The 23,443-nt window shown below is 44.4% G+C and overlaps 2 protein-coding genes across 8 annotated transcripts in view; one reads left to right on the top strand and one right to left on the bottom strand.

The window, feature by feature from the left end:
- B3GNTL1 (UDP-GlcNAc:betaGal beta-1,3-N-acetylglucosaminyltransferase like 1) overlaps window positions 1–13,811 on the top strand; it is a 173,835-nt gene extending 160,024 nt beyond the window's left edge. The window contains exons 12-13 of one of the 3 annotated variants that reach the window (XM_083487654.1): window positions 1,772–1,949; window positions 13,010–13,811. In XM_083487654.1, coding sequence (XP_083343780.1) covers window positions 1,772–1,852 — 81 coding nt within the window. In that variant the 3' untranslated portion in view covers window positions 1,853–1,949; window positions 13,010–13,811. Of the gene's footprint in view, window positions 1–1,771; window positions 3,814–3,947; window positions 5,969–13,009 lie in introns of those variants that run through there. The other 2 variants (XM_083487655.1, XM_083487653.1) reach the window with 2 other exon arrangements.
- TBCD (tubulin folding cofactor D) overlaps window positions 2,962–23,443 on the bottom strand; it is a 163,121-nt gene continuing 142,639 nt past the window's right edge. For all 5 annotated transcript variants that reach the window (XM_083487441.1, XM_083487442.1, XM_083487440.1 and 2 more), the window contains exons 33-40: window positions 22,256–22,394; window positions 17,694–17,815; window positions 15,595–15,672; window positions 12,529–12,618; window positions 10,769–10,856; window positions 10,197–10,306; window positions 7,568–7,652; window positions 2,962–3,286 (exon numbers count right to left, since the gene is read on the bottom strand). In XM_083487441.1, the coding sequence (XP_083343567.1) occupies window positions 3,278–3,286; window positions 7,568–7,652; window positions 10,197–10,306; window positions 10,769–10,856; window positions 12,529–12,618; window positions 15,595–15,672; window positions 17,694–17,815; window positions 22,256–22,394 (721 nt within the window). In that variant the 3' untranslated portion in view covers window positions 2,962–3,277. The remainder of the gene's footprint in view (window positions 3,287–7,567; window positions 7,653–10,196; window positions 10,307–10,768; window positions 10,857–12,528; window positions 12,619–15,594; window positions 15,673–17,693; window positions 17,816–22,255; window positions 22,395–23,443) is intronic.

The following is a 23,443-nucleotide window of genomic DNA, read 5'->3' as shown; positions in this document are numbered from 1 at the left end:
AAACATAAATTACAAGCACCCTGAAATTAAAGGCTCAAGAGAAACGCTGAAGTTGCGAATGATGTCATCTGCTTTTCTTGCCAATCACAAGGTTGGGTGGAGGGTATCATCACATTAGACTGTGCAGGATGGCAAGTAGGCACAAAGTTCCTCTTCGTACAGTAGGTAGGATTTGAAGGAATCACCAGTAGCCAGAGTTAATAGTCCAGTTGCTTGGTGAAAGCATCTCTCAATAAAGAACCCATTCATTATGCAAAATCCACCAAATCACCAATATTTTGAGCTGTCATCAGAATGTTATTTATTTAAGTTGCTTGAAAAGTAGCATCTGTGGGTCAAAAATGTAGTGCTGCTATTGGGTTGTTCCTCCCACCCCCCGCCCCCAATAGGTCTAGGTCCTCATCTGCAAGACAGTAGTTCCAGTAATAGCAATATTTGTGCTAGGGAAAAAGATTTTCCTTCACCTTAACCCATCTCTGTCCATTTTTAACCTCTACCCTTTGCTATCCTACTTGCTTTTATGCACTCTGTTGAAATCACTATCACTATGAAAGCTGGTGTTGTTCACTTCCTGGTCAAATTAAGGGCCTTGCATTCTCCTTGACCTACCTATTACCTAGTATTGAATCCATCGTTGTCGTTTGGGTATAGCAGAACATCAGGTGCTGGGACATTTGCTGTTACCTGTTCTGCAACAGATAGAATCTCACCCCCCACCCCCAAGTCATTCACGGGAAGGGATAGTGCCTGATCAGAATTGTGCTACAGCACATTCTAAGGTTTATGCTGATACTGTTCAAGCACAAGAAATCTGCCTTTACAAAGCATCAAAGCAGTGTAATTCTTCTCTCCCCCTACATTACTCCATAAAGGACATGGGGGTAGGTCACAGAATATGTAGAGTTCTATATGTCCGGGGGGTGGGGGACATTAGCATGTGCAAGTGTCAAGACTCCCCAGATGTTGTTGGACTACAACTCCCATCATCCCTACCTAGCAAGGCCAGAGCTCAAGGATGATGGGAGTTGTAGTCCAACAACATCTGGGGACCCACAGGTTGAGAGCCACTGGTCAAGAGGGATGGGAGACCTGATGAGCTCTGATAAGCCAGTATTTATATGACCCATTGTACTGCTGGAAGCCCCTGGCTATGCTCTGTGGTCATTTCTTATCTGGAATAATGAAACCTTTATTAATAGATAGTAATGGTTATAATATGGATCTAATTTATTTCAGACTTGCATCCCCCCCCCAATATCCTGGACTGACAATAAACTCCCTTCCGGCTTACCAGTAAGATATACAGGTATCCCCCATTCAGTAAAAGGGCATGAAATGAGAAATGCTCAAGTTTAAGTCCTTAAATTATTGGACTTTACAGTGTGATTGTAGTCGAAATGTTCCTACAAGCTCAGCATGTTAGGAAGAGAATCCTACACACCCGTATTGGACTCAGTTCAACTGACAATGACTGTTGCTGTGACTAAACATTAATATTGTATGCTTGGATCATGGAAATGATGTGGTTTCATGCTAGAGGATTTACATAGTTTCGGGGCAGGAAAAGAAGCAAGGGTTGAGAAGGAAGAGAGAGCAAACTATTATCGGTATCTCTTAGTACAGCCTTTAACTTGCCCACATCAACCCAGAGTGACTTACAACCAACCAACCAGACAAAAAGAAAACCAACCATATACACTCCTGTAAAGAAGGATCTTTGAAATGTAAGTATGTCAGACAGATTCAACTAATTGATCTTTTGTTTTGACAGGATTTGACAGGTGGACAGTTTGAGGAAAACTTGAAGCTGTTGAATCTGAAGGAAGCTGTGGATTATTATCATTTTAACTGAAGAATGTGGTGCACTGGAAAGCTTTATGTTGCTAGACAAACCAGAGGAGACGCTAGACTGTTTCTGCCCCCACCTCCAAAGGAATTCCTCAAAACAGGTATTAGTAAATTAAAAGGTGAAATACTACTTGTATTCCCTTAAAAAAAGGGGGGGGGCAGCTATTTTTTCCCCTATTGTGAGATTAACTAGTCATTAGGGCACTCCTGTTCCATAGTAGTGAAGTCCATTGTGATAACAAGAGCTACTTCTACATAACCTTGCTGGTTGCTCCTCTTTATCAGATGCTTCTGGCTACATGCTTAAGACCCTTTCACTGATGTAAAATGAGACACCAACCAGAGGGAGGGACTCACATTGGTTTTCCAGTCTAGACAAATTTATTTTGCACCATTTTTGCATAGCCAAAAATGGGGGGAAATAACATTTCCAAAAACATTCTTTGGATGCTGCTCACAGCAGCTTATTGCCCCTGTAGCTCCAGGTAGGATATTTAAAAAACACCCCCAGGCTTTTCAGACGCAGTTTTAAACCTGCAGACTGCATCTGGGCTGCTTTTCTGGTATTTAGCTTTGTTTTTTTGTAAAGTGCCCTAGGAATATAACTGAAGGGTGCTATATTATTATTATTTGTAATATATAATAAAACAGTACCTGAGCACTGCCAGATAATGTTATATCAAATTGGTGGTGGGACAGCAGAGTCAGCTGTACTTCCTGTTTATAGAGGTAACATTTTTCCAGTTGAAATCACACAATGAATTTAGGTTATGATCCCATTGTTTTGGTGCCCTTCACACATGCCAAGAACATCAATAGTCCCTTTCCTGAACATCATTGTGCCACACTGCTCTGCTAACATACCAAGCGTACAAACAAACCTTTTTGCTTGGTGTGTGTGTTTCTCTTCTTTCCTACACAGCAAAGCTGCTAGCTGCCCTTCTGTGCACAGCAACTGGAGTTGTGCATTGTTCTTACAAAACAATGGTACATAATTTCATTTGACAGGATAAAGTCCCTTAGTGCATACAAATTGCCTTTACTGGTGCATTAAATATTCACTGTAAACCAAGCCAACAAGCTGAAGAAGATGGACTATACAGGAAACGCTGGTAGGATGATCTTTCCAATAGATGTTTAATCCAGTTTGGGGAAAGAAACACAAAACATCAGCATACATACTGAACATGAAAGACAAGAGAATATCATGTGGCCAAACTGCCATCTTGTGGTTAGAGATTAGGGAGTGACTAGAAATGTCGACTTTTGTTTTGTTAACATACATTTGAGTTTAAAACCCCTTCTGCACACAGCTTCTGAAAAGACGCTTCCGCAATCCTGACTTTTCAAGTTGCTGTGACAGTAGCTCCTTCTGCCGTTGTATCTACTGCTCTGAAGAACTTGTTTTCCTAATGTTGACTGTTTTCAATTATGTGCTCTGCAGAAAAGAAGGAAGAGCCGTGAGTTATTAAGAGCTTATTTTGAAACAAAATAGATTATTCAGTTCCACAGATGTGGTGTCAAACAGTTAGCTTAGGCATCTTAAATCTATGCATAACAAATTAAGTTTCCTTATGGAAGGGATGATGCTACTGTACTGTGTATATATACATCAGTACTGATTAGGGCTGGGTGATACCTGGTTTTTAACATCAGCAACTAAATACCACAATTTACTGATATATTACGATGTCTGAAATGTATCTCAGCTGCTTCTTCCTTCCCACCTTAGGGGAGGAAGAAGGAGCAGAGATACATCACCCAGCACCACACTCCTCTGGCTTGTGTGAGCAAGAACATTGGGGAGGGGCTTGATAAGGTACCATACTTTCTCCCCTCCAAAAATTAAGGTGGAAATGTGTGTGCGTCCTATGGAGCAAATGCAGGCTCCTTGGCTTCAGCGATAGCAACACGAAGCCTCCAAAGCACAGAGGGAGCTCTCCCTCCGCACTCTGGAGGCTTCGCGTTGCTTTCGCTGAAGCTTGGAGAGTAAGAGGGGTTGGTGCGCACCAACCCCTCTCGCTCCCCAGGCTTCAGGGATAGCCACCTGAAGCCTTTGGAGCATAGTGGGAACTCGCACAGCGCTCCAAAGGCTTCAGGTTCCTTTTGCTGAAGCTGGGAGAGCAAGACTCTCCCGGCTTCAGCAGAGAGGGAGAGCTGCGCAGCGCCCCTTCAGCAAAGCGGGAGGAGAAATGGAAGGGGCTCTGTTTCTCCTGCCACTTCGCTTAAGGGCCCTGAGCAGAGAGCGGAAGATTTTTTTTTCTTGTTCTCCCTCTCTAAAACAAGGTGCGTCCTATAGAGCGAAAAAGATGGTAAGTGAGCAGCTTCCCGTACCCCTCAGTTGATCAAGCCCCCCCCCCACTCCAGCTCACATGAGGCAGAGGTGGGGGGCTTCCTTAAACTGTTCCACTAGTGGTAGGCAGCCTCCCACCCACCCCTCAGTGGAGTAGTTTAAGGAAGCCCGCTTCCAGCTCACCTGAGGTAGGGGCAGGTGCACAGCCTACACATGGCTGGACTTTTTGAGCTGCAGGTACATTGTGGCTCCCCAGCCACTTGCCGGCGCAGTGAACGTAGGGAGACTGGAGTGAGGTGTGCTGTATGTAGAGCCATGATGTATTGGCAGCTCAAAAAGTGTGAAGCCGGTATCGTGATCTAGAAGCCATATCAGTTTCAGACAATTCCTTGATTTATCGCCCAGCTCCAATACCAATAATATTATTACAAATTATCTATTACCCCTGTTCAGAGCAACACATGTAAGCTCCAGTTGCTGATATCCAATACATTGTGGAGTGCAGCTGGGGCACTACGTAAGTTGCACATGTAGCAACTTTTGTATACCAAGATATGCCATTTTATTAAACTACTAGGTATTTAAAATATTTATTCTGACCACTTGAGAGGGGTCTTTCATGACTACAAGTTTATTTAATGAATTCAACTGTAAGCTTGCCCCCCACCCCACTAAAAAAGGTGAATCGAGGTCAAGAGAGTTGGTAAAAGATACACACTTGAAATGTTCTTTCCTTATTTTATAAGGCATTCTGTGGTTCTCTTTGTGAAATGTGAGCTCTGAAAGCTGGATAGCACTTGCATATTTTTCATACACTCCCTCTGAAAAATAGGGTAGTAGGGAATCAACCTTGTGTGAAAATTCCTCCAGCTTGTGGAGAGAGAAGCCTTCAGCTACAGCACAAAGAGATGCAGATGTGGCTGTCAGTCTTAGATCAGAGAGCCATGGGACCATTTTCAAATCTTTTGATACCGAGGAAATGCAAAACAGCTTTCAGGACTCAGCATTTTTTTGTCCTAGTTAAATCTTAACTTGAATATTTCTTTGTAATTGCTATTCCATCGTCACTTGGGAGGCAAACACAAACACACACAACCAGCAAATAGAATCATACTTAAACTATCACCACCAGTCATTCCTCAGAGAACAAACCCCAGCTCTGGCTTAGAGCAACAACTCGTCACTGGCTGCTGCTGCTGCGGCTGCACAACCACTTTGCCGTCCACCAAACCAGGAACACTAATGTACTGTTGTATTCCTACTGAATATTGTAGGACATTTCTGTCCCATTTGCCATTTAACAGGTGTCACTGTAACTGCCTGGACATTACTTCTTCCTGAAAGCAGTATAAACCTCAGCACAAAGAAACCTGGAATTAAGTGCATGTTGGGGACAGGTTACATACCTTACATTAATGTAAACAACTGCAGCGAGCACTGCAGGTTGGATACAGCTATATTCAACCAGTACTCAAAACTACTTTGCGAAGAGCAGATGGGCACACACACAGGTCGCACTTTTCAAATCTCAAGTGTGAGAAGCAACTCTGAACAGGATACCACTTTATAGAATGTCAGTATTTTCCTATTTTAGTTTAAAACCTCAAATTAGCATCGCTGAGATTTGGTACTAAAAGAAACAACAGAGAATATGGCGTATTGTGTTGCAGTTATCATAAAATTGTAGAGTTAGAAGGGACCCAAGGGCCGCCCTGCAGAGCAGGAATCACTGACAGATAGCTATCCAACCTGTTTGAAAACCTCCAGGGAAGGAAAGTCCACCACTGCTGTCAAACAACTCAAATATATGAATGGTTGTCAAATGAATGTTGGCCATTGATTGTTCATTTTCTGCTCTTTTCTTTTGGCTGCAAATATGTATATATATATATACATTGGACAAACAAACAGACGAATAAATGCACGTATCGCAGAACACAAGAATGCCGTCAAAAAAGAAGAAAAAACTTCCTCTCTTTTCCAACACATGAAAGAAACAGGACACGAAATTAATTTTGCAGATTCCAAATTGCTCTTTAACATGGAACATCACCACAAGAGAATAATCATGGAAGCCATCGAGATAGAGAAACACCCTCACAACATGAACAAGCGTGACGACACGTCCCGCCTGCCAGACATCTGGAAATTAGCCCTCCCCACAAAAACCGACACCAGAACCAGAGGCACACAGAACGCCATCACCAATCAACCACACCAGACCCAAACCCAGACCCTCTCCACAGATAAATTACAGACACCATCCAGTAGCCAAACCATAGTGGCACCTCCGGATGCTGCACCCCCCTGCAATCCCTACACAGATCTGGCTGGCACAGGGCACAAAACCACAGCTCGCCCCTATACACGAAGCCAAGCCAGAGCACAACTAAGTGCAGTACAGCCATCTTCTCAGAAAAACTCTTCACAAGCTCAAGAGGTCAAGACACGAAAGCTTTAGCAACTAATCCACACTTAATGACCCACCTAAGTGGTACTCAGAATATCACTCAAGAAATCACTCAAGATATCCCTCAAGTAATTAAGGAACAAAAGAAGAAAAGGCACACTAACCTGGGAACTTCCTCTCTGCCCAGAACGTTGGAGGCTATACACCACACCCCCTCAACAGTATTTATAGGAACTCAAACACTGAGATCCTGCTCTGTTCCAGTAACAAGAAGCCGAAAGCACCAGCCTGAAGATGACGAGTGAGACCTCGTCGAAACGTCGCCTAGACACCCCAACTCTTACACGGGAAGACACCCGAAGACACCAAAACCTGCATATATATATATATATATATATATATATATATATATATATACACTTGTTCATGGAAAATTTAAATAAATATTTTTTTTAATGGCTCAGTTCATACAATAACATTAAGCCAAGCTCACATGGCTTAATTTTGCGTCGCCCAGTAGCAGGACGAGGGGTGGGCATGAAGGAGCCATGAGTTCTACTACAAATACCTGAGGCTGCACATATCCATGTTTTGACTTACTAAAATCTCACTGGTGTTTCTGCAATTATTTTGGAACAAATAATCACCTAGCCTCCTCTCTTTGAACTAAAGTTGGGATCTAAGAGACAGATGCTATGATGTTCATATTTTCTTGTAAAATTCAGAGTGGAATTTAAGCCCGCTTTTGGAGCCAGCTGCACTGTATTAATTCATGCTCAAGTAGCTAAGCACCAGAAGTCTGGAATGCTTTCAAGAGAATAGAAGGGAGCTATAAAGCACTTGCTTTTTGGCAGTTCCACAGATGCACATACTAAAGAGGGCTAGGCTTGAAGCAAAACTCTGAATATCCTGCCCTGAAATTGTGGGCTTTGCTAAATGTGCAGGTCACAAGTCTTTCCTGGAAGAATCCCCAAAAATATTCACGGTCAGTTAAATGGATCCTTTAAAAACTTTACCTTAGCTGCTAGTTGTGGCTTGGGCACTTTCATTAAGTCACAGAGATAGTTGCGCTTCTTCCTCAGAAATGACAATTCTGCATCCCTGTTTGGAGAGGGAAAATAGCATCAAGTTATACGGACAGATTCAAAGTCTATCACATCACAAGTACTTAAGTTAGCAAACTTTACTCCAACCCATTTAAGTAAACCTATGATGAATTAAGTAGTCCAGAAGCTAAGCAAACATACCGTATTTTTCGCACCATAGGACGCACTTTTCCCGTCTTAAAAACTAAGGGGGAAAGTCTGTGCGTCCTATGGAGCGAATGCAGGGAGGAGGCAGGCAGGAAAAGCCCTCAAGAGCCCCACACAAGCTTCGCGCAGCTCTTGCGGGCTTTTCCCCAAGAGGGAGAAGGGACTGACGCCGCCAGTCAGTCCCTTCTCCCTCCTCTAGAAAAGCCTTGCACAACCTCTCCAGCCGGGGGGAGGCTTCGCAAGGCTAAAGAGGAAGCCAGGGCAGCGAGCGCGATCCATCCCGTTCGCTGCCTGGCTTCCCCTTTAGACTTGCGCGCCTCTCCGGGGGTGGGTGGGGGGCTTCGCAAGTCTAAAGGGGAAGCCAGGCAGCAAACGGGATGGATCGCGCTCGCTGCCTGGCTTCCCCTTTAGACTTGCGCGCCTCTCCGGGGGGGGGGGGGTGGGAGGCTTCGCAAGTCTAAAGGGGAAGCCAGGCAGCAAACGGGATGGATCGCGCTCGCTGCCTGGCTTCCCCTTTAGACTTGCGCGCCTCTCCGGGGGTGGGGGGGGGTGGGAGGCTTCAATCGCAAGTCTAAAGGGGAAGCCAGGCAGCAAACGGGATGGATCGCGCTCGCTGCCTGGCTTCCCCTTTAGACTTGCGCGCCTCTCCGGGGGTGGGGGGGGTGGGAGGCTTCAATCGCAAGTCTAAAGGGGAAGCCAGGCAGCAAACGGGATGGATCGCGCTCGCTGCCTGGCTTCCCCTTTAGACTTGCGCACCTCTCCGGGGGTGGGGGTGGGTGGGAGGCTTCGCAAGGCTAAAGGGGAAGCCAGGGCAGCGAGCGCGATCCATCCCGTTCGCTGCCTGGCTTCCCCTTTAGACTTGCGTGCCTCTCCAGCCGCAAGAGATCTACCAGAGGTAGATCTTAACCCTTGCCTCACCTGGGAGCTTCTCTGGGCAGGAATTCCCTCAGCTTAAGTGAGGTGGGGGAAGTGTGGCAAGTAGGGGGGTACCTACCTAGACACTGAAGCCACATGTCTCTCAGATGAAAATTGGGAGTGGGCATTGTGTGAAGTGCTCTGATGGTGTTTCCTGCTTGGCAGGGGGTTGGACTCTATGGCCCTTGTGGTCTATTCCAATTCTATGATTCTATGATTCTAAGTGGCTGTGGATCTCCTGCTGCAGAACTGTAGGACTGTATAGAGTTGGGAGGGCCACCTGAGGGTCATCTAGCCCAGCCCCCTCACAATGTAGGAATCACAGCTAAAGAACGCCAGAGAGATGGTCCCCCAACCGCTGCTTAAAAGCCTCCAGTGGTGGAGACCCCAAACACCTTCCGAGGTCATAGAATTGCAAGGTTGGAAGGGAACCCCAGGAGTCATCTAGTCCAGCCCCGGTGGACAGCGGGCGCAATCCATCCCGTTGTGCAAGACTAAAGATGCTGTGCAAGGCTAAAGAGGAAGCCAGGGCAGTGAGTGCCTGCCCTGGACTGCCTTGTCGTCTTCTTTAGCCGCGCTGGAGAGGTTTAGCTCCTGGCTGGAGAGGTTGCGCAGCTATGGATCCCCTGAGCTGTCTTGGCTTCTTTGCTCTTTGGGGCTGGTGGGGGAACCCGGGCTTCCCCCGCAGCCCCAAGAAGCTCTGGGAGAAGCAGACAGGCTGCGCACAGCCTGTCCGTTGCTCTTTGGGGCTGGGGGGAGGGATAATATTTTTTTCCTTGATTTCCCCCTCTAAAAACTAGGTGCGTCCTGTGGTCCGGTGCGTCCAATAGAGCGAAAAATACGGTAAATGCAGTTTAAATTCGCTACATAATAAGCTGTCTGCCCTGAGCTCACTGGAGACTCCATAAGGGCAGTAACTAAAGAGTAGGGAGAGGTTTTAATGCCACATTCCCCAAGTATATCTCTTCACTGCACACCACACACACAAAGCCAGGAGCTGTGGAAAAGCCCCACTCAGGAGTGACAGCCCTGCTTCAGAAACACTGCCTGAAACTAATTGCTCTGGTCTCACTAGAAGCCCTTAAGAACAGCAATGATGGTGGCAAAAATGCTAGAGAGATAGGAAGAGGCCTCAACAGTAACATCACACAGCCGCGAGTGTTTCTCTTAGCAGCCAGCCACCAAAGGAGAGGAGTTAATAGATTTGTATTGTATAATTGTATAAGCTACCTTGGTAGTCAATTAGCTGAAAAGGTGGTGTATAAAACTACAACATAAGCAAATGCAGTTCAAGATCACTCCTTGCATCAAATGAAGTTTGTATTCCAGGTTCATGTGAATCGAAACTGGCATCAAACCTCCCCGGTCATCATTGTAACACACATTTGTCTGGTTGTATCTGCACTCCAACATGGAGGGTTAAATGTCAAGGGTTGGGAGTCAGCATAAGGTTGTACGTGTGGTTGCATTAACTCACCAGTCAGTGTCACTTAGAATTGTCATGACCTCCTCTATAATATCCGGTTCAGCAATATCACTGTAAGTTATGAGCATTTCATAGACATTACTGGCTGTTGCCTTTCTTATCTGGAGGTAGAAAAAGGAATAGCTTTCAATTACTCTAAAGAGACTCAATGTTTGGATAAATGTATCATGTCCAGAAAATCACAGGTTAACACTCTTATCTGTATGTACTGCTTGCTCAATACACATGCACTCCAGTCAACCAGCATAGTAAATTAGAATATACAGTCACTCTACCTTTCAGCTATGTAGGTCCAGAAAACAGGATACTGGTTCAATAGCCAGATATGTCTAAGAGTGGACTTTAAAGCTGGGTTATTTGCTGTGCATTAAACAACAGGACTGAGGTGAGCCCAACTGCTAAACTGAGAGCACTCTTCAAGGAAGATGGTAGTGATTTACAAACACATTATGGAAGAAGAAATGCAAATAGTCATGAAGTTGCCCAACTACATTTACAGAAATCCACACAAGCAATAAAAGATCAACACCTCCAAGTTCCTAACCAACATCTCCAATACTTACAACAGGAAACGGATGACAAAGGAGGAGGAGGAGCTGAAACAGAACTTTCTCTCTCATGCTGCCTGGAAACTGGATCAGACCACAAAACCTTTATAAAAAAATAAGCAATGTTATTTCATCAGTGGCTTTTTTCATATTACCACAGAGGAGAAATTGTATTATTGAGTCCAGAAAGGATGTGCAATGTAGAGGAGCCCTCTGCTGCACTCTATCAGTGTCACAACAAACTCTGCAGAAATATATGCATGGGGGGAAATTGAGTTTGGAAACCGTTCTTGGAGAGAGATGTGCCAGATGTGAGGCTTTAAAAACTAAAAGGTGCCGGTATTATATACTCACCTGACACTACAAAAAGAAGTTCTCTTGCATAAAACAATAGACAAGCATTTGCTAAACTGTGAAGTTTCACAAGAGAAGTACTGCTGATTTTCAGCCTATATACCCTTAACAAAGAACAGGTGAACGGACAGACACTGAACCCAGAGAATGTAGCAAACAAAGCTTAACAAATCTGCCTGCCATGTCTATCTCTCATCATGCATCTGAAAGCTGGTATCGGGAGGAGGGGGGGTTAGAACTGATTATTAGAACTGCAAAAACAAAAAATCTTATATCTTAAAAAAAGAAACTTTAAAAGTTTCCATAACACACACTTAGAAAGATTAATTTTATGTGTGTGTTTTTAAAAAACAACAACACAGCAAGTGTTGTCTAGTTCTTCAGTTGAATCAATCAATCAACTATGATGGCAGCAGATCCGCTACATGAAAGAAGTGAACAAACTTGAGAGAAGCACCTTACTAAAACAAGTGAACCATTAGCAGCAAGGTTCTAGAAATCCCCATCAAGTCCTACAAAGACCTCAGAATGTTGGTTATTTCAGCAGCTAGCCTATTTAGCTGGTGGGGAGTATCTGTAGAGCAGAGGTTTTCATCTTTTTGAGTACATGGCTTGTTTGACCAACTGCCTTCTTTCTGCGGCACCCCTGTGGGGCTCAGCAGCCCAGTTATGTCACCCCTTGCCTGTAGAGCAGACAGCCTCTCACCCTTTTTCAAACACCCTCCCTTGCGGAGTGTTCCCTCAGCCTTCTCTCTTCTCCCCTCACCTTGGGAGTCCTCTGGGCAGCCACAGCTGCCAACCCTGGTCTCTCTCCTGCCCCAAAGAGAGAGGCCTCCTCACACTGCCCCACAGGGGCCTGGGAAGCACCCCCTGACCAGCCCCAGAGGCACCATTTGCCTGGGGAGCTTAGAGCCGGGGTGCTGCAATAAACAGCTGTGCAAGCCTTTGGGAGGCAGAGACATAAGAGGGCATCAGAGGACGGAGGGGAGGAAAGAGGGACAGAGGCCAGCATTGCCTGTGGCACCCCGACTATCATTCAAGGCACCTCAGGGTGCCACGGCACACTGGTTGAAAATCACTGCTGTAGAGTATCACAATCCAAACTGCCCCATGGTTAAGGCCATACATCAACAGGCTAGGGATGTTTTAGTTAGCAGTATTTGCTTTAGAATCAGTACTCATACAAGGTGCTTCTAAATTCCGTATGGCAACAATGCATTGGCACTTTTTTAAAAAAACAACAGAGTGAAATCACAAGATTGCTTTACAATGGGAGGTGAGCTTTTTGTTACATTTTCATGTGCCCCCCGCCCCAAAGCCACTACACAAATGCAATGATAATTCTTTCCTCAATGCACTAGGTTATTTTAATAGTTCCCTAGTTATCCCTCTGCTTTGTTACAATTTTTTTTCCAACTTACACTGCAATGCTGGAGCGAAGTTTCTGGATATCTTTAGATCTTCTGCTCTCTTCTTTACAGAGTGTGAGTAACTTCATAGGAAATGGGTGGCTGAAAATTTTAAGTAAACATTATTTCAGAGGGGAAGAGTTCTCCTGAGTGTTGCAAACTGTGTTGGACGTTACATAAGCAATCACTAACCACTAAGCTGACACAGTGGACTTCAGTTTGGGGTGCTAATATCTTGGCCTAGTAATCACATGCTGGTTAAAAAGGTAAAGGGACCCCTGACCGTTAGGTCCAGTTGTGGACGACTCTGGGGTTGCGGCGCTCATCTCGCTTTATTGGCCGAGGGAGCCGGCGTACAGCTTCCGGGTCATGTGGCCAGCATGACTAAGCTGCTTCTGGCGAACCAGAGCAGCGCATGGAAACACCGTTTACCTTCCCGCCAGAGCGGTACCTATTTATCTACTTGCACTTTGATGTGCTTTCGAACTGGTAGGTGGGCAGGAGCAGGGGCCGAACAATGGGAGCTCACCCCGTCATGGGGTATTCGAACCGCCAACCTTCCGATTGGCAAGCCCAAGGCTCAGTGGTTTAGACCACAGCACCACCCGCGTCCCTCCACATGCTGGTTAGTATGATATAAACCACTATTTTCTATGCCTAAAGCTTTGAATATATATATTTTTAATGTTATGTTTTAAGTCCACATGGGAAAAGATTTCATGTAGCTCTTAAACTAGTTTAGACGCACAAACACATACACCCCTGAACATAGAGCTGGTTCAATAAGATTAAGTGTTTCTTAGTGTGCATATTTAGTGAAATCTTATCCAGAATCTCCATTTGTAAGCAAGGCTGCACAAAGTTGCACATGTGTAAATTACCCCTAAGGAAACACATTCTATCTGTATAATATTGCTGCAAGGTAGAGTGCAGAATGGATTCTGCATTCTTTGTTTCAAGCCAGGTTAACTTGGTTAGCAATTATGCAAGGCTGTGCATAGACAGGATGGAATTTATTGGAGATTAATTCAGTTAACAGGAGTGCTTGCTGCTTTTCAGCACAGGACAATGGCAATATAGGGAATGAGGTGTGATTTCCAAAGGAAATGACAATACAGGCATTCAGCAAAGAGGCCAATTACAGCTGAGCATCTGGAAAAAATTTAGTGCATGTAGTCTAATGTGTAGGATTCTGCATCTGAAATAGACCTGCTTTGCTTTCTGTCATCTGCCAATTCCACATTTGTAATAACTAACTCTAACCTATGGGTGATCTCAAATAGCACAGCCTCTCCAAAGGAAATTGAGAAAATTCCTTCTCCTGTATGGGCAGCACTCCAGCAGAAACAGGATCAGTGAATAGGGAAAAGGGATCTGTCTAAAAGGTTCTGTGTTATGCAAATTGGGCACACGTGTTCCTGAAAATGGAGCTTTTTAAAAAAAGGTGAGCAGCATTTTTACCAGATCAATCACGACATCACTCAGGGTGGTCCCTAAATCAAGAGCACAGAGTGCCCCCCAGATGAGAGCCTGCACAGGTATGAAATTACTGTTGTTAAGGAAAGCACCCATCTGTGGACGAAGTCAAAGCGACACTGACTTGTTGCTTAAAACCTGCAGCAATACACTCCATTAGATGGCACACTACTGCACCTTCGGCAAATGGACATGCAAGTAAACACAGAAAACTGCAACTGACACTCAGGTATAAATACTGGATATGCTACTAAAACTGGAAAGAATAGTTTCTCCTGCCCTTTCATTTGGTATCTCATAGGACAAGAGAACAACATGACTCAATGTCAGGGGTTTAGAAGCAGAGGCAAGGGCAAGGGAGGAAACAGAGAGCGAAGGGGAGGAGGCAGAAGAAAAGATGAGTGATGACGACGACCCGAGATCTCCGAGTCTTTCCAGTGAATCAGAGGATTCACAGAAAGGAGCACCAGTGGCCAGGGCAAGGGGGGAGTCTAGGGGGGCACCCCAGGAAGATAGAGCCAGAGGGGACTCAGAGGAGAGCAGTTGGAAATCGGGACCAGCGTCACCGCCAGAGAGCAGGGAAGAGGAAAGGAGCCAGGGGGCAAGCGCTGGCAGCTCACCACAGGAGGGAGGGCACGAGTCAGGAGTGGCCACACCTCCATCGGGGAGCGAAGAAACGGTTAAGCGGAAAGTGGAAGGTTGGGCGCGCGCGCCAAGTTCAAATGCAGAGGAAGGCGGCGCAGTAAGCAGCCCGGAAAGGGAGCCAGGTCCTAAAGCCCGGCGCAAGGAGACAGGAGGGTCCGGGGGGTCAGCGTCAGAAGAATCCCGGAAGGAAGAGACCCCGGGGGGTAGAGGGACCCAGAGGAGGACAGTCAGGCGGAAAAGGTGGAGCCGGGCTAGGATATTAAGTTGGTGCACACGGGGCGGAGACTCAGACGGAGCTTCGCCGACCTAGCTACTAGACGTAGAGTTGCGCGCAGCAGCGTGAGAATGGAAACTGTAACTCAATAAAGACTTTTACTTAATGATCGCTGGCTAGCGTGATCCTCTGTGAGCTGGGATCTTCAAGCAGCTCTGACACTCAAGTATCTACTTTGAGATTTTGTTACGATCAAGTGTGCATGTGTGTGCACGCACGCACTTGAGGTAGTTTTACTAAGATACCGTTCAGTGGTTCATTGGGATTATTTCTACAAAGAGACTGACATCGCAGGTGATCATCATTAGTTCTGTTTAATTTGTAAACAGGATTTACAACTCAACTCTTAGTACGGCTTATGACCTGGTTTGCACATCACATTAAACCACATTTAAAACAAACTGGTTCAGTGTGAATGAGCTGCAGGCCCTTTGGTTCTCCCCATTCCAGCTTTGTTGCAGGGGAACATGCCATAGTCTGTCTTGTTGTGTTGTCTGAACACAGGCTAGTTTGTTTGGAAGAAACAAACCACACACAATAAGCAAAAAACCTTGGCTTCTGATCATGACCCTGGGTTCAGATGACACACCCAGCCATACTATGGCTTGTTTTCCTGCAGCACAGCAGCAACTGGAGGAGAGGCAGGGAAAGAGAGGCTTTATACTATGCTCATTAGTACTTACTTCTCTTCTGTTAGAAAAATATCAAAGCAGCCATTGGCCAATATCTGGTCCAGCATCTTTAGCAATGGTACAGATACCCTATTGAGGAAAACACACAGAAGACAGAACAACATGTTTGACACCACTTGCGATGGGACTTTCACAGTTCAGATTAAAAAGAGAAACTTTTGCCAAAGTTCATACACTTCTGTCTTTTCATATAGCCAAAACTAGTTTGAGAGCATGACTGAGAGCTAACTGCACACTTCGTGTGATCATAAAGCAGTAGTCAGGTGGTAATACAGTCACACATGTTTGCAGTGCCCATATGACCATTCTTACTCCATAGGGGGAATCACACACTGTGGTGTTTACAGGGCAAAACTAGATGCTCTTTGTGTTGGGGTGAGAATCAAAGGAATACTTTCTCCCTATTTACCAACCTGCCAGATTTTTAATTTTTCTCCCTAAGCCAGGATCTGAAACCAGGTCTGCCCAGAAGGTAGGAATCATTTGCAAGGAATCAACATGCAATGAAAGGGATGGGGAGACGGGACTGTGCACCTTCCCTCCTGCAAAAACTTCCCTGCAAGTGCCCTCACCATCACATTCCTGCTATCTTGGCAAGTGTGGACACCACACATTTGCAAGGCTACTGTCCAGTTCTGCCCACAAACAGTGCAGGTGTGAAAACTTGTGACGCAATGGCTCTCCAGTATCCAGAATCTAACACAATACTTGGTTCGTTTCCTAAACAAAATTTGAAATGGGAAAAACAAAGTGCAGAAGTTCAAACTTCAACCATTTTAGCTCCAGGGAATGGTCAGATAAGAGTCTGCAAAAGTTTGGCAAGGCTCCTGGATTCCTTTCCGTAATTTATACATTGAGACACACATCTGAATATTCCCATTAAGGAGTGGGGCGTGTGCCTGCACACAGTCATTTTCTGGCTGTTGGCCTACATACCCTTTCAGAATGTGATGAGGAAATAGTTTTACTGGCAGTGTTCAAGCATTAACATACACACCCTATCCCTCATCTGTTTCGAAAATTTAGAGCAGAGGTGGGGAGCATGTGGCCCCTCCAGATGTTGCTGGACTACAACTCCCACCACCCCTGACCACTGGCCATGCTGCTGGGAATTGGAGTTCATAAACATCTGGAGGGTCCCCACTTCTGCTATGGGAAAGCCTGCCTTGGTTTAAGATCGCTTTGGTTTAAGAACGGACTTCCGGAACGGATTAAGTTCGTAAACCAAGGTACCACTGTATCCATATTAATTGTGCATGGTGACACTGCTCCCTGCCCTTGGGATCTCATGCCCTATATTCTTGGATGATCAGAGGCCTACAATTCATTTCCTCACCTATGTTCTAGAGCCTGCATCCCATGTTTCCTGATAACTCTAGTGTTTGTTCCTCCAACATGCTGCTAACTGGCTACCACTCCACTGGCTCCTCTTGCCTGTGCACAGGAAATAAATGCCAAAAGGAACAAATGAGTTCTTCTTGGACTCCTAGTTCATGAGACAAAGCATGTCACATAGTGAGGTGCACGTTTCTCTTCTAGAGTGCTTTGTGGGACCATAACACCAAGTTCAGAGATAAGCCTCCATTTGCCCCTTGATAATTAAGAGGTAGCCAGCAGCAGAGGCTTTGCTTTGTTCTCAGTGCTGTGAGGATATAGTGCCAAATTTTGAGATTAGCCTGTGACTGCTCCCATGGCTTGAACACTGAATCAACTGATATCATATCCTGTGTCAGGTGACAAGACAGGGAGGCAGAGGTGGGGGCCAGTTCTGGACCCTCAGGCCAGATCCAGTTCCCCATTCCTGCCATTTAGTTATGTAGCCTGTGCTCCATTCAGGAAAATATCCCCCAACTGCAATTTGGTTAGCCAAGTTATTGTGCCTTCCTATCTCTTATGCCTGGCAAATCAGCAAAAAAAATATTTGGCCCACTGACTTGTACTTCTGGCCTTAGGCTTTTTCATAACCATAGATTCCAAGTCAAAGAGAGTAGAATGAAAACTATAGTGACATTTTTTAGAGATTTATCTGGAAACACAGGAATACATTCAGGAATGTGCCCAACAAGCCCCTATAGAAAGATATAGGTTACCTGTCATTCAGCAGATTGTCCTCAAAGACCTTGAGCAGTGTATCACAAAATATGTTCATTGCATCCATATTGCTCTGAATTCCCTTCAGATAGCTGAACAGGCTCTGTGATGAGCACCTTACCTGTAAGCGAAAAACACTTCCAATAAACAAACATGAAAAGATTAACTTCAGCCTTCACTATATCTCCGAGGGACTTTTTTTCCCCAAAGTGGGGAGCAGGGAAGAAGAGAAAAATTGATTTTTGAGGTTTTAAAGTCGATGGGAATTCTACACTACATGAACAATAGGAAAAACGCACTTCAGCATCCTTTATAACCAAGGACCCATAACAACCTGGTAACATTGTGCCATTTCAGTTAAATAGGAAATGTAATTGGATGTTTAAACATACAGCTAAATAAGCAAGAAAAGCAGCCAGTGGCATGACACATTTTGCATTTTATCCAGGAAATATGTGCACTGCTAACACAGTCCCTTTTACATGTGCACAGTGTTTATAACTGCTAAACAGACGTGGATGGAAGGGAGAAAACAAGGACCTCTTTCCACAGACTGCTACGTTTTATGGCTACTGGGGGATCCTGCCTATGTTTAGGACGTTACCTTTGTCCACCCTCTGTGACTAACCCTTAAGATCCAGACTGCAGTAAGATGCACAGGAACTACTGCACTTCTAAGAAATTCAGCACATTTTGTGAGTCCTTAAAGTTATTTTAATATGGTATAAAGGCACGAGAGAACAGTGCCTCAACACCAGTGATTTTCCAAACAGTAAGATAAAGGCCTACTCAGCGAATCGTATTTCTTTTCCAGTGCAGGGGACCGGTGAATAGTGCATTACAGCCCATTAGGGCCAATAAAACAGTGCATCATTTCTGGATTATTTCAGATGTTGACATACTGACTACCCTGAAGTGGCAAAAATATAGAATCCTGTCATTAGCATTTGGTCATGCTGGACTGGATCCAGAGCAAGTTAAGTCCTACTTCAGTCCCATTAAAATCAACATGGAAATTCATACGTCACTAACTTAGGACACATTAAAATCAATGGGAGTTAAGTGTGACTTAGGCTCCAACCCGGTGCATCTTTTCTCCGCTGAAAGAATTATACTGAGCCTCTGCCTCTGTACTCTTTTGCCTTCCAGTCCCCTTAGTGCTGTCTCTTTCTTTCCCTTTCAAGTGCTTTTAATATCAATTTGCAAACTTGACAAGCAAGCCATGGGACAACTTGGATGCAGAGGCACTTCTTTAACAATACCAGAGCTCTGAATTGTGTTCAAATACTGAACTGTATGTTCCCAGCCGGAAGTTGCCATCTCATCAATCTGAAAAGCTCACCTTGTAATGCACTGACTTAATTTCACGATTGGGAAAATAGTACATTGACCCACAAGAACTCATGGTATTTCTCCCCTCTCCTACTTTTATCAGCCACTTGATTATGCAGTCACGTATACCAGATACAACCTATGAGCCCACTTTATTATCCTATGTGACAACACTTTGTGCTGCTTTTCTAGATGAATACCTCCTGTGTTACATAGTTTCCTGCAGCTTTCACCTTTGGTTTGATCGCTAATGGCTAAGATGAGAAGGTTGAATATGTCAGTTGCAGTTTCACAAAGCAAAAGGGAACCTTAGGCGGGGTATTATTGCTGCTCTTCAATTTCCCATGGTTTGTAGTTCATGTTTTTCTATGCACTGATCTTTATCAAGTTATCAAAATATATCTAATGAAAAAATGCAAATGTGGCTGTTAGGATTAATCTCACAAATTATTTTGAAGAGAAAAAAAATGGCAACCCATTATGCAGAATGGAAATTATTATTTTGACAGCACAACAAGGCCTGACAGACCCAATACAAACTTTTGTGTCTCCAGCTGTTTTTTGACCACAACTCCCATCATTCCTAATTAGCAGGACCAGTAGTCGGGGGTGATGGGGACTGTAGTCCAAAAACAGCTTGAGACCAAAGTTTGGGAAACGTTGAGTTACATAATTTGAGACAGTGAGTTTTTCTCAACTACAGCAGCTTCCTCACTGAAGAATAAGAGCCACTGTGCTGTATAAACTAAAAAGAATTTAAAATCTTTTGTTCGTTTCATAGTTCCATATACTTATTGGAGAGACATGAGCTAGAACAGTGTTTCCCAGACATTTGCTAAGTAATGAACATTTGTTTCCCAACTTAAAATAGGAAGCACACTTCATTCTTACACTCCAAAGGTTTACATTGAAGAGTGTGCAAGAAGAAGTACCCTCATTCACAATAGCAAACCTGCTGTGTTTCTGGGCAAATCACTTTTCCAGGTGCAGCTCCCCAAAGGCAGATAAATCTGCTGCATCTCAAGAACGTAAGAATCATGCTGGAACCAAAAGTCTACATAGTCCACAATCTTAGTTCCAACAGTGGCAAGCCAACTGCTCCTGGGGAGTCCACAAACAGGGCAGGAAGGCAAACATGTTCTATGCTGTTGCCCCCATATTGCCTCTGAACACAAGAGGTTTAAAATAGCTTTTTATAGCTAAAAGCAATGGATACACCTATACTCAATTTGTCTAATCTCCTTTTAAAACCATCTAAACTAGTGGCAATCACCTAATCGTGTTGTGCAGAATTCCATAAATGTGCGATTCATAAATCTGCACTGGGAAGGACTGACTGATCAAACCGATGCAAAGACAGGGTAGAATTACCTGGCTCCACTGGAGGCTAATAGAAATATTTCAGACATTCAGCGAGCAGTCCAATTTGTAGGTGGTATCTGGGGCTCACAGGAGCATTTTAATTATTTAATGAATGCATTTTCAGAGGCACACTAGCCCTTCTTTCATGTCTGGAAATTACTGGACTACAACCCAAGTAAACTGAAATATTCTAGGGAGGTCTACAAAGAGCTAATGATTCAACAGTGTTTTTGAAGCGGAACAGAAGGTTGTTCTCTTAAACAAGCGGGCAGAGCCAACAATAATCAAAAGAGCTGGAAGCAATCAAACTGTTTACACGTTTCAAAACTGAAGTGTAACAAATTCTAAAAACCCAACATGAAAATATTGGGGGCAAGAACCTCTGTGTGATCTCTTGAAGTAACTCAAGGCTATTTCTCTGTCTGTGAAACTTGGGGTAGGAAAAACCTCATATTTAAAGCAAAATTAAATTTAATCTCCACCTCATTATGAAAACCCGCAAGAGTTTGACATCATGAACTGAACATTCAAGCATTCTACAAATGTGAAGGCTCAACACACTTAACAGTGCTGGGAGCCTGATGGTCTGCTGTAGAAAGAAAAGGACCAGAATCAGGTTCATGGACTCTTGCACTCGCATGATTCTGAGTAGTGATAATACACCACTGCAATAACTTAAGGCAGTGCAACTGTGCATGAAATGTATGTGGACAAGGACATAGTATTGCAGGGGCAGGATCAGAAAGGTGCAATGATTTCATGAATCCTGTGCTAAAAAGAACAAGGCTTCCCAGACACTAGTAGCTCAGCCTCATTGGTAAGCTGCTATACAGTAAGTACTGGGTGGGGAGACTTGCAGAACCAAAGCACATTACTGCAACAGCCTGCAAGGACATTGATGGGCAGATGGGATCGTGTTCTCACTGGCCAAACAAAGCTATGTGACTAAGCTGAATTTCACCAACACCCATTTGTAAATGGAGTACAGAGAAAGGACAGCAAGTAGGAAAGAGGAAACACTAAGCTGTCAGTCACTACCTGATGCTGATTAGGTGGCAATGGTGTCACAGCCCTCTATAGGAACCTATAGGGCTGAGCTGTAAGCTGCCCCACATTCATAATTTACTTGTGACTGCCAGTAGTGATAATAAAAATCCTACAAGTTAGTTTCATTTTCAGAGGCAACTAGAGCCGGAAATTACAAGGAACACAGTGACAAGTAGAAATGCTTGTTAAAAGCAAAATGCAGTTGAAGTAATTTGCAAGTGAAATAAAGTTAGAATACCAATAGGTTTCTAAGGCTGTATGGCGTCTGACATTATCCAGAGAGACTGGCAAGATTGTCAAGTTGTGCTCAAACTGTGCTCTTCTGGATTTCGGAAGCCTGCCCAAGAACAAGGTGCTAATTGTAATTTATATAGAAAATTTGGAAAATAGGGGAATGAAAGGCTATGTTTGTGATGTTTCTTTGGCAGTCCTCTCCATGCCAGCATGACCTCAGTTTTCAAGAAAGGTGATGTTGGTGTGGGGAGGAACTGCAGTGTGGACTTCTCTCATTTGGCCTCAGGTTACCAGAGCTGTGCTGTAGCACCTTAGAATAAAGGAAAAGAGGTATGTAGTGAAGTGATGAAAATTGCTATATGGAAACAAACAGAGATGAACTGAACCAGGCTTCAGCCACGCTAAACAGCAATAGGCTGGGTGCCTCCCACACTTTCATACCCCAATAAAAGACTTTAGCAGTACAAACATCAGCAACTTGCTTCCAGAAATGAACTACTACCTGAATTGATACATGGCTCTTAACATAGTCACTCTTAAGATAGACGCCGCCTACCGATCAAACATTTTCTTCAAATTCACTTACTGTTGATTCGGTCAATCCACCAACGGACACAGTCAGTCCTGTCAGAACATGGTATTGATAAGATGGCAAACTCAGAAGCTGTGTGATTCTGGGAAAGGCTTGTGATGGAGCATTCCAGTTTAAGGTTACTGCTTCTGACCTGTCAACAATAGAAAAGATGGTCCCTTTTGAAGAAAGGGCAACAGAAGCAAGTAACATAAGCCTTATTTCCTCCTGAGCAGTGGTTTGTTTCACCAAAACTGCTGCTAAGCTCTGAAATTTCCATTTTTAAAGTAGAAAAATTATCCACAGAAATCAAAGCTGGCATCCTTTGACAGTAAGACTCAGAAATACTCTTTGTCAATGCAGCAGTATAACTGTATTTTAAATGGGGCTTTCATAATGTGCTATTACCATTAACTGTATTACACATTAATGCATTTTAAAATTCAATTGAAAGTGCAATCCAAAATTCAGTCAAAGACATGTAGGGAGGCCACAAGATGCAGCTTGTGTTGGCAGAGAGAGATCACAGCCAGTGGGACGGCACTTATAGTGCCACAGGTACACCCAGGGAAAGGTTGCAGGTGCAGATGTCCTGCTGGGGTGGGGTTAGAGCAGTGAAACATTTTGGGTGAATACCAGGAATGGTGCAAGGATCCAGAATGTCCTGGTCCCCTCATTCTTTCTGCATACAGACACCCACCAGAAACCTCCAACTACCCCAGTAATTCTTTCCTGCTGACCACGAGGGAGCTATAAGGCAGGAAGCCAGCAAGTAGCTCTACCATGGAATTTCTGCATCAGCACCATAGGATTGCTCTGCAAAATGCAGGAATGCTTGAGATGCCAAGTTGAATTGTATGCACAAAGTATGCTTTGCTTACATCAGCTTCTGAAGCATTATTTTTAACAAATCAGTAAGTAAATTTTACTTACTTTTGGAACTGCTGATAACTCACACCCTGTCCGAAGTCTGGTTACTGGATTAACGAAATGACCAAAGGTGGAAAATCCCACACACTTGATAACTTATGGCAGGGATGGGGAACCTGTGGCCCCCCAAGAGTTGTTGAACCCCAATTTGCTTCAATTCTAACCAACATGGTTAATGGCCAGGTAGGATGGGAGTGAGAGTCCAACAACAGTGGGAGGTTCCCCAAGCCCCATTTATGGATCCGGCCAGAACAAAACTTAGGTTGCCTTTCC

This window comes from Podarcis liolepis, assembly GCF_965112155.1.
Source record: "Podarcis liolepis genome assembly, chromosome: 2".
NCBI lineage: Eukaryota > Metazoa > Chordata > Lepidosauria > Squamata > Lacertidae > Podarcis > Podarcis liolepis.
This window is presented reverse-complemented; position numbering and strand designations above follow the sequence as displayed.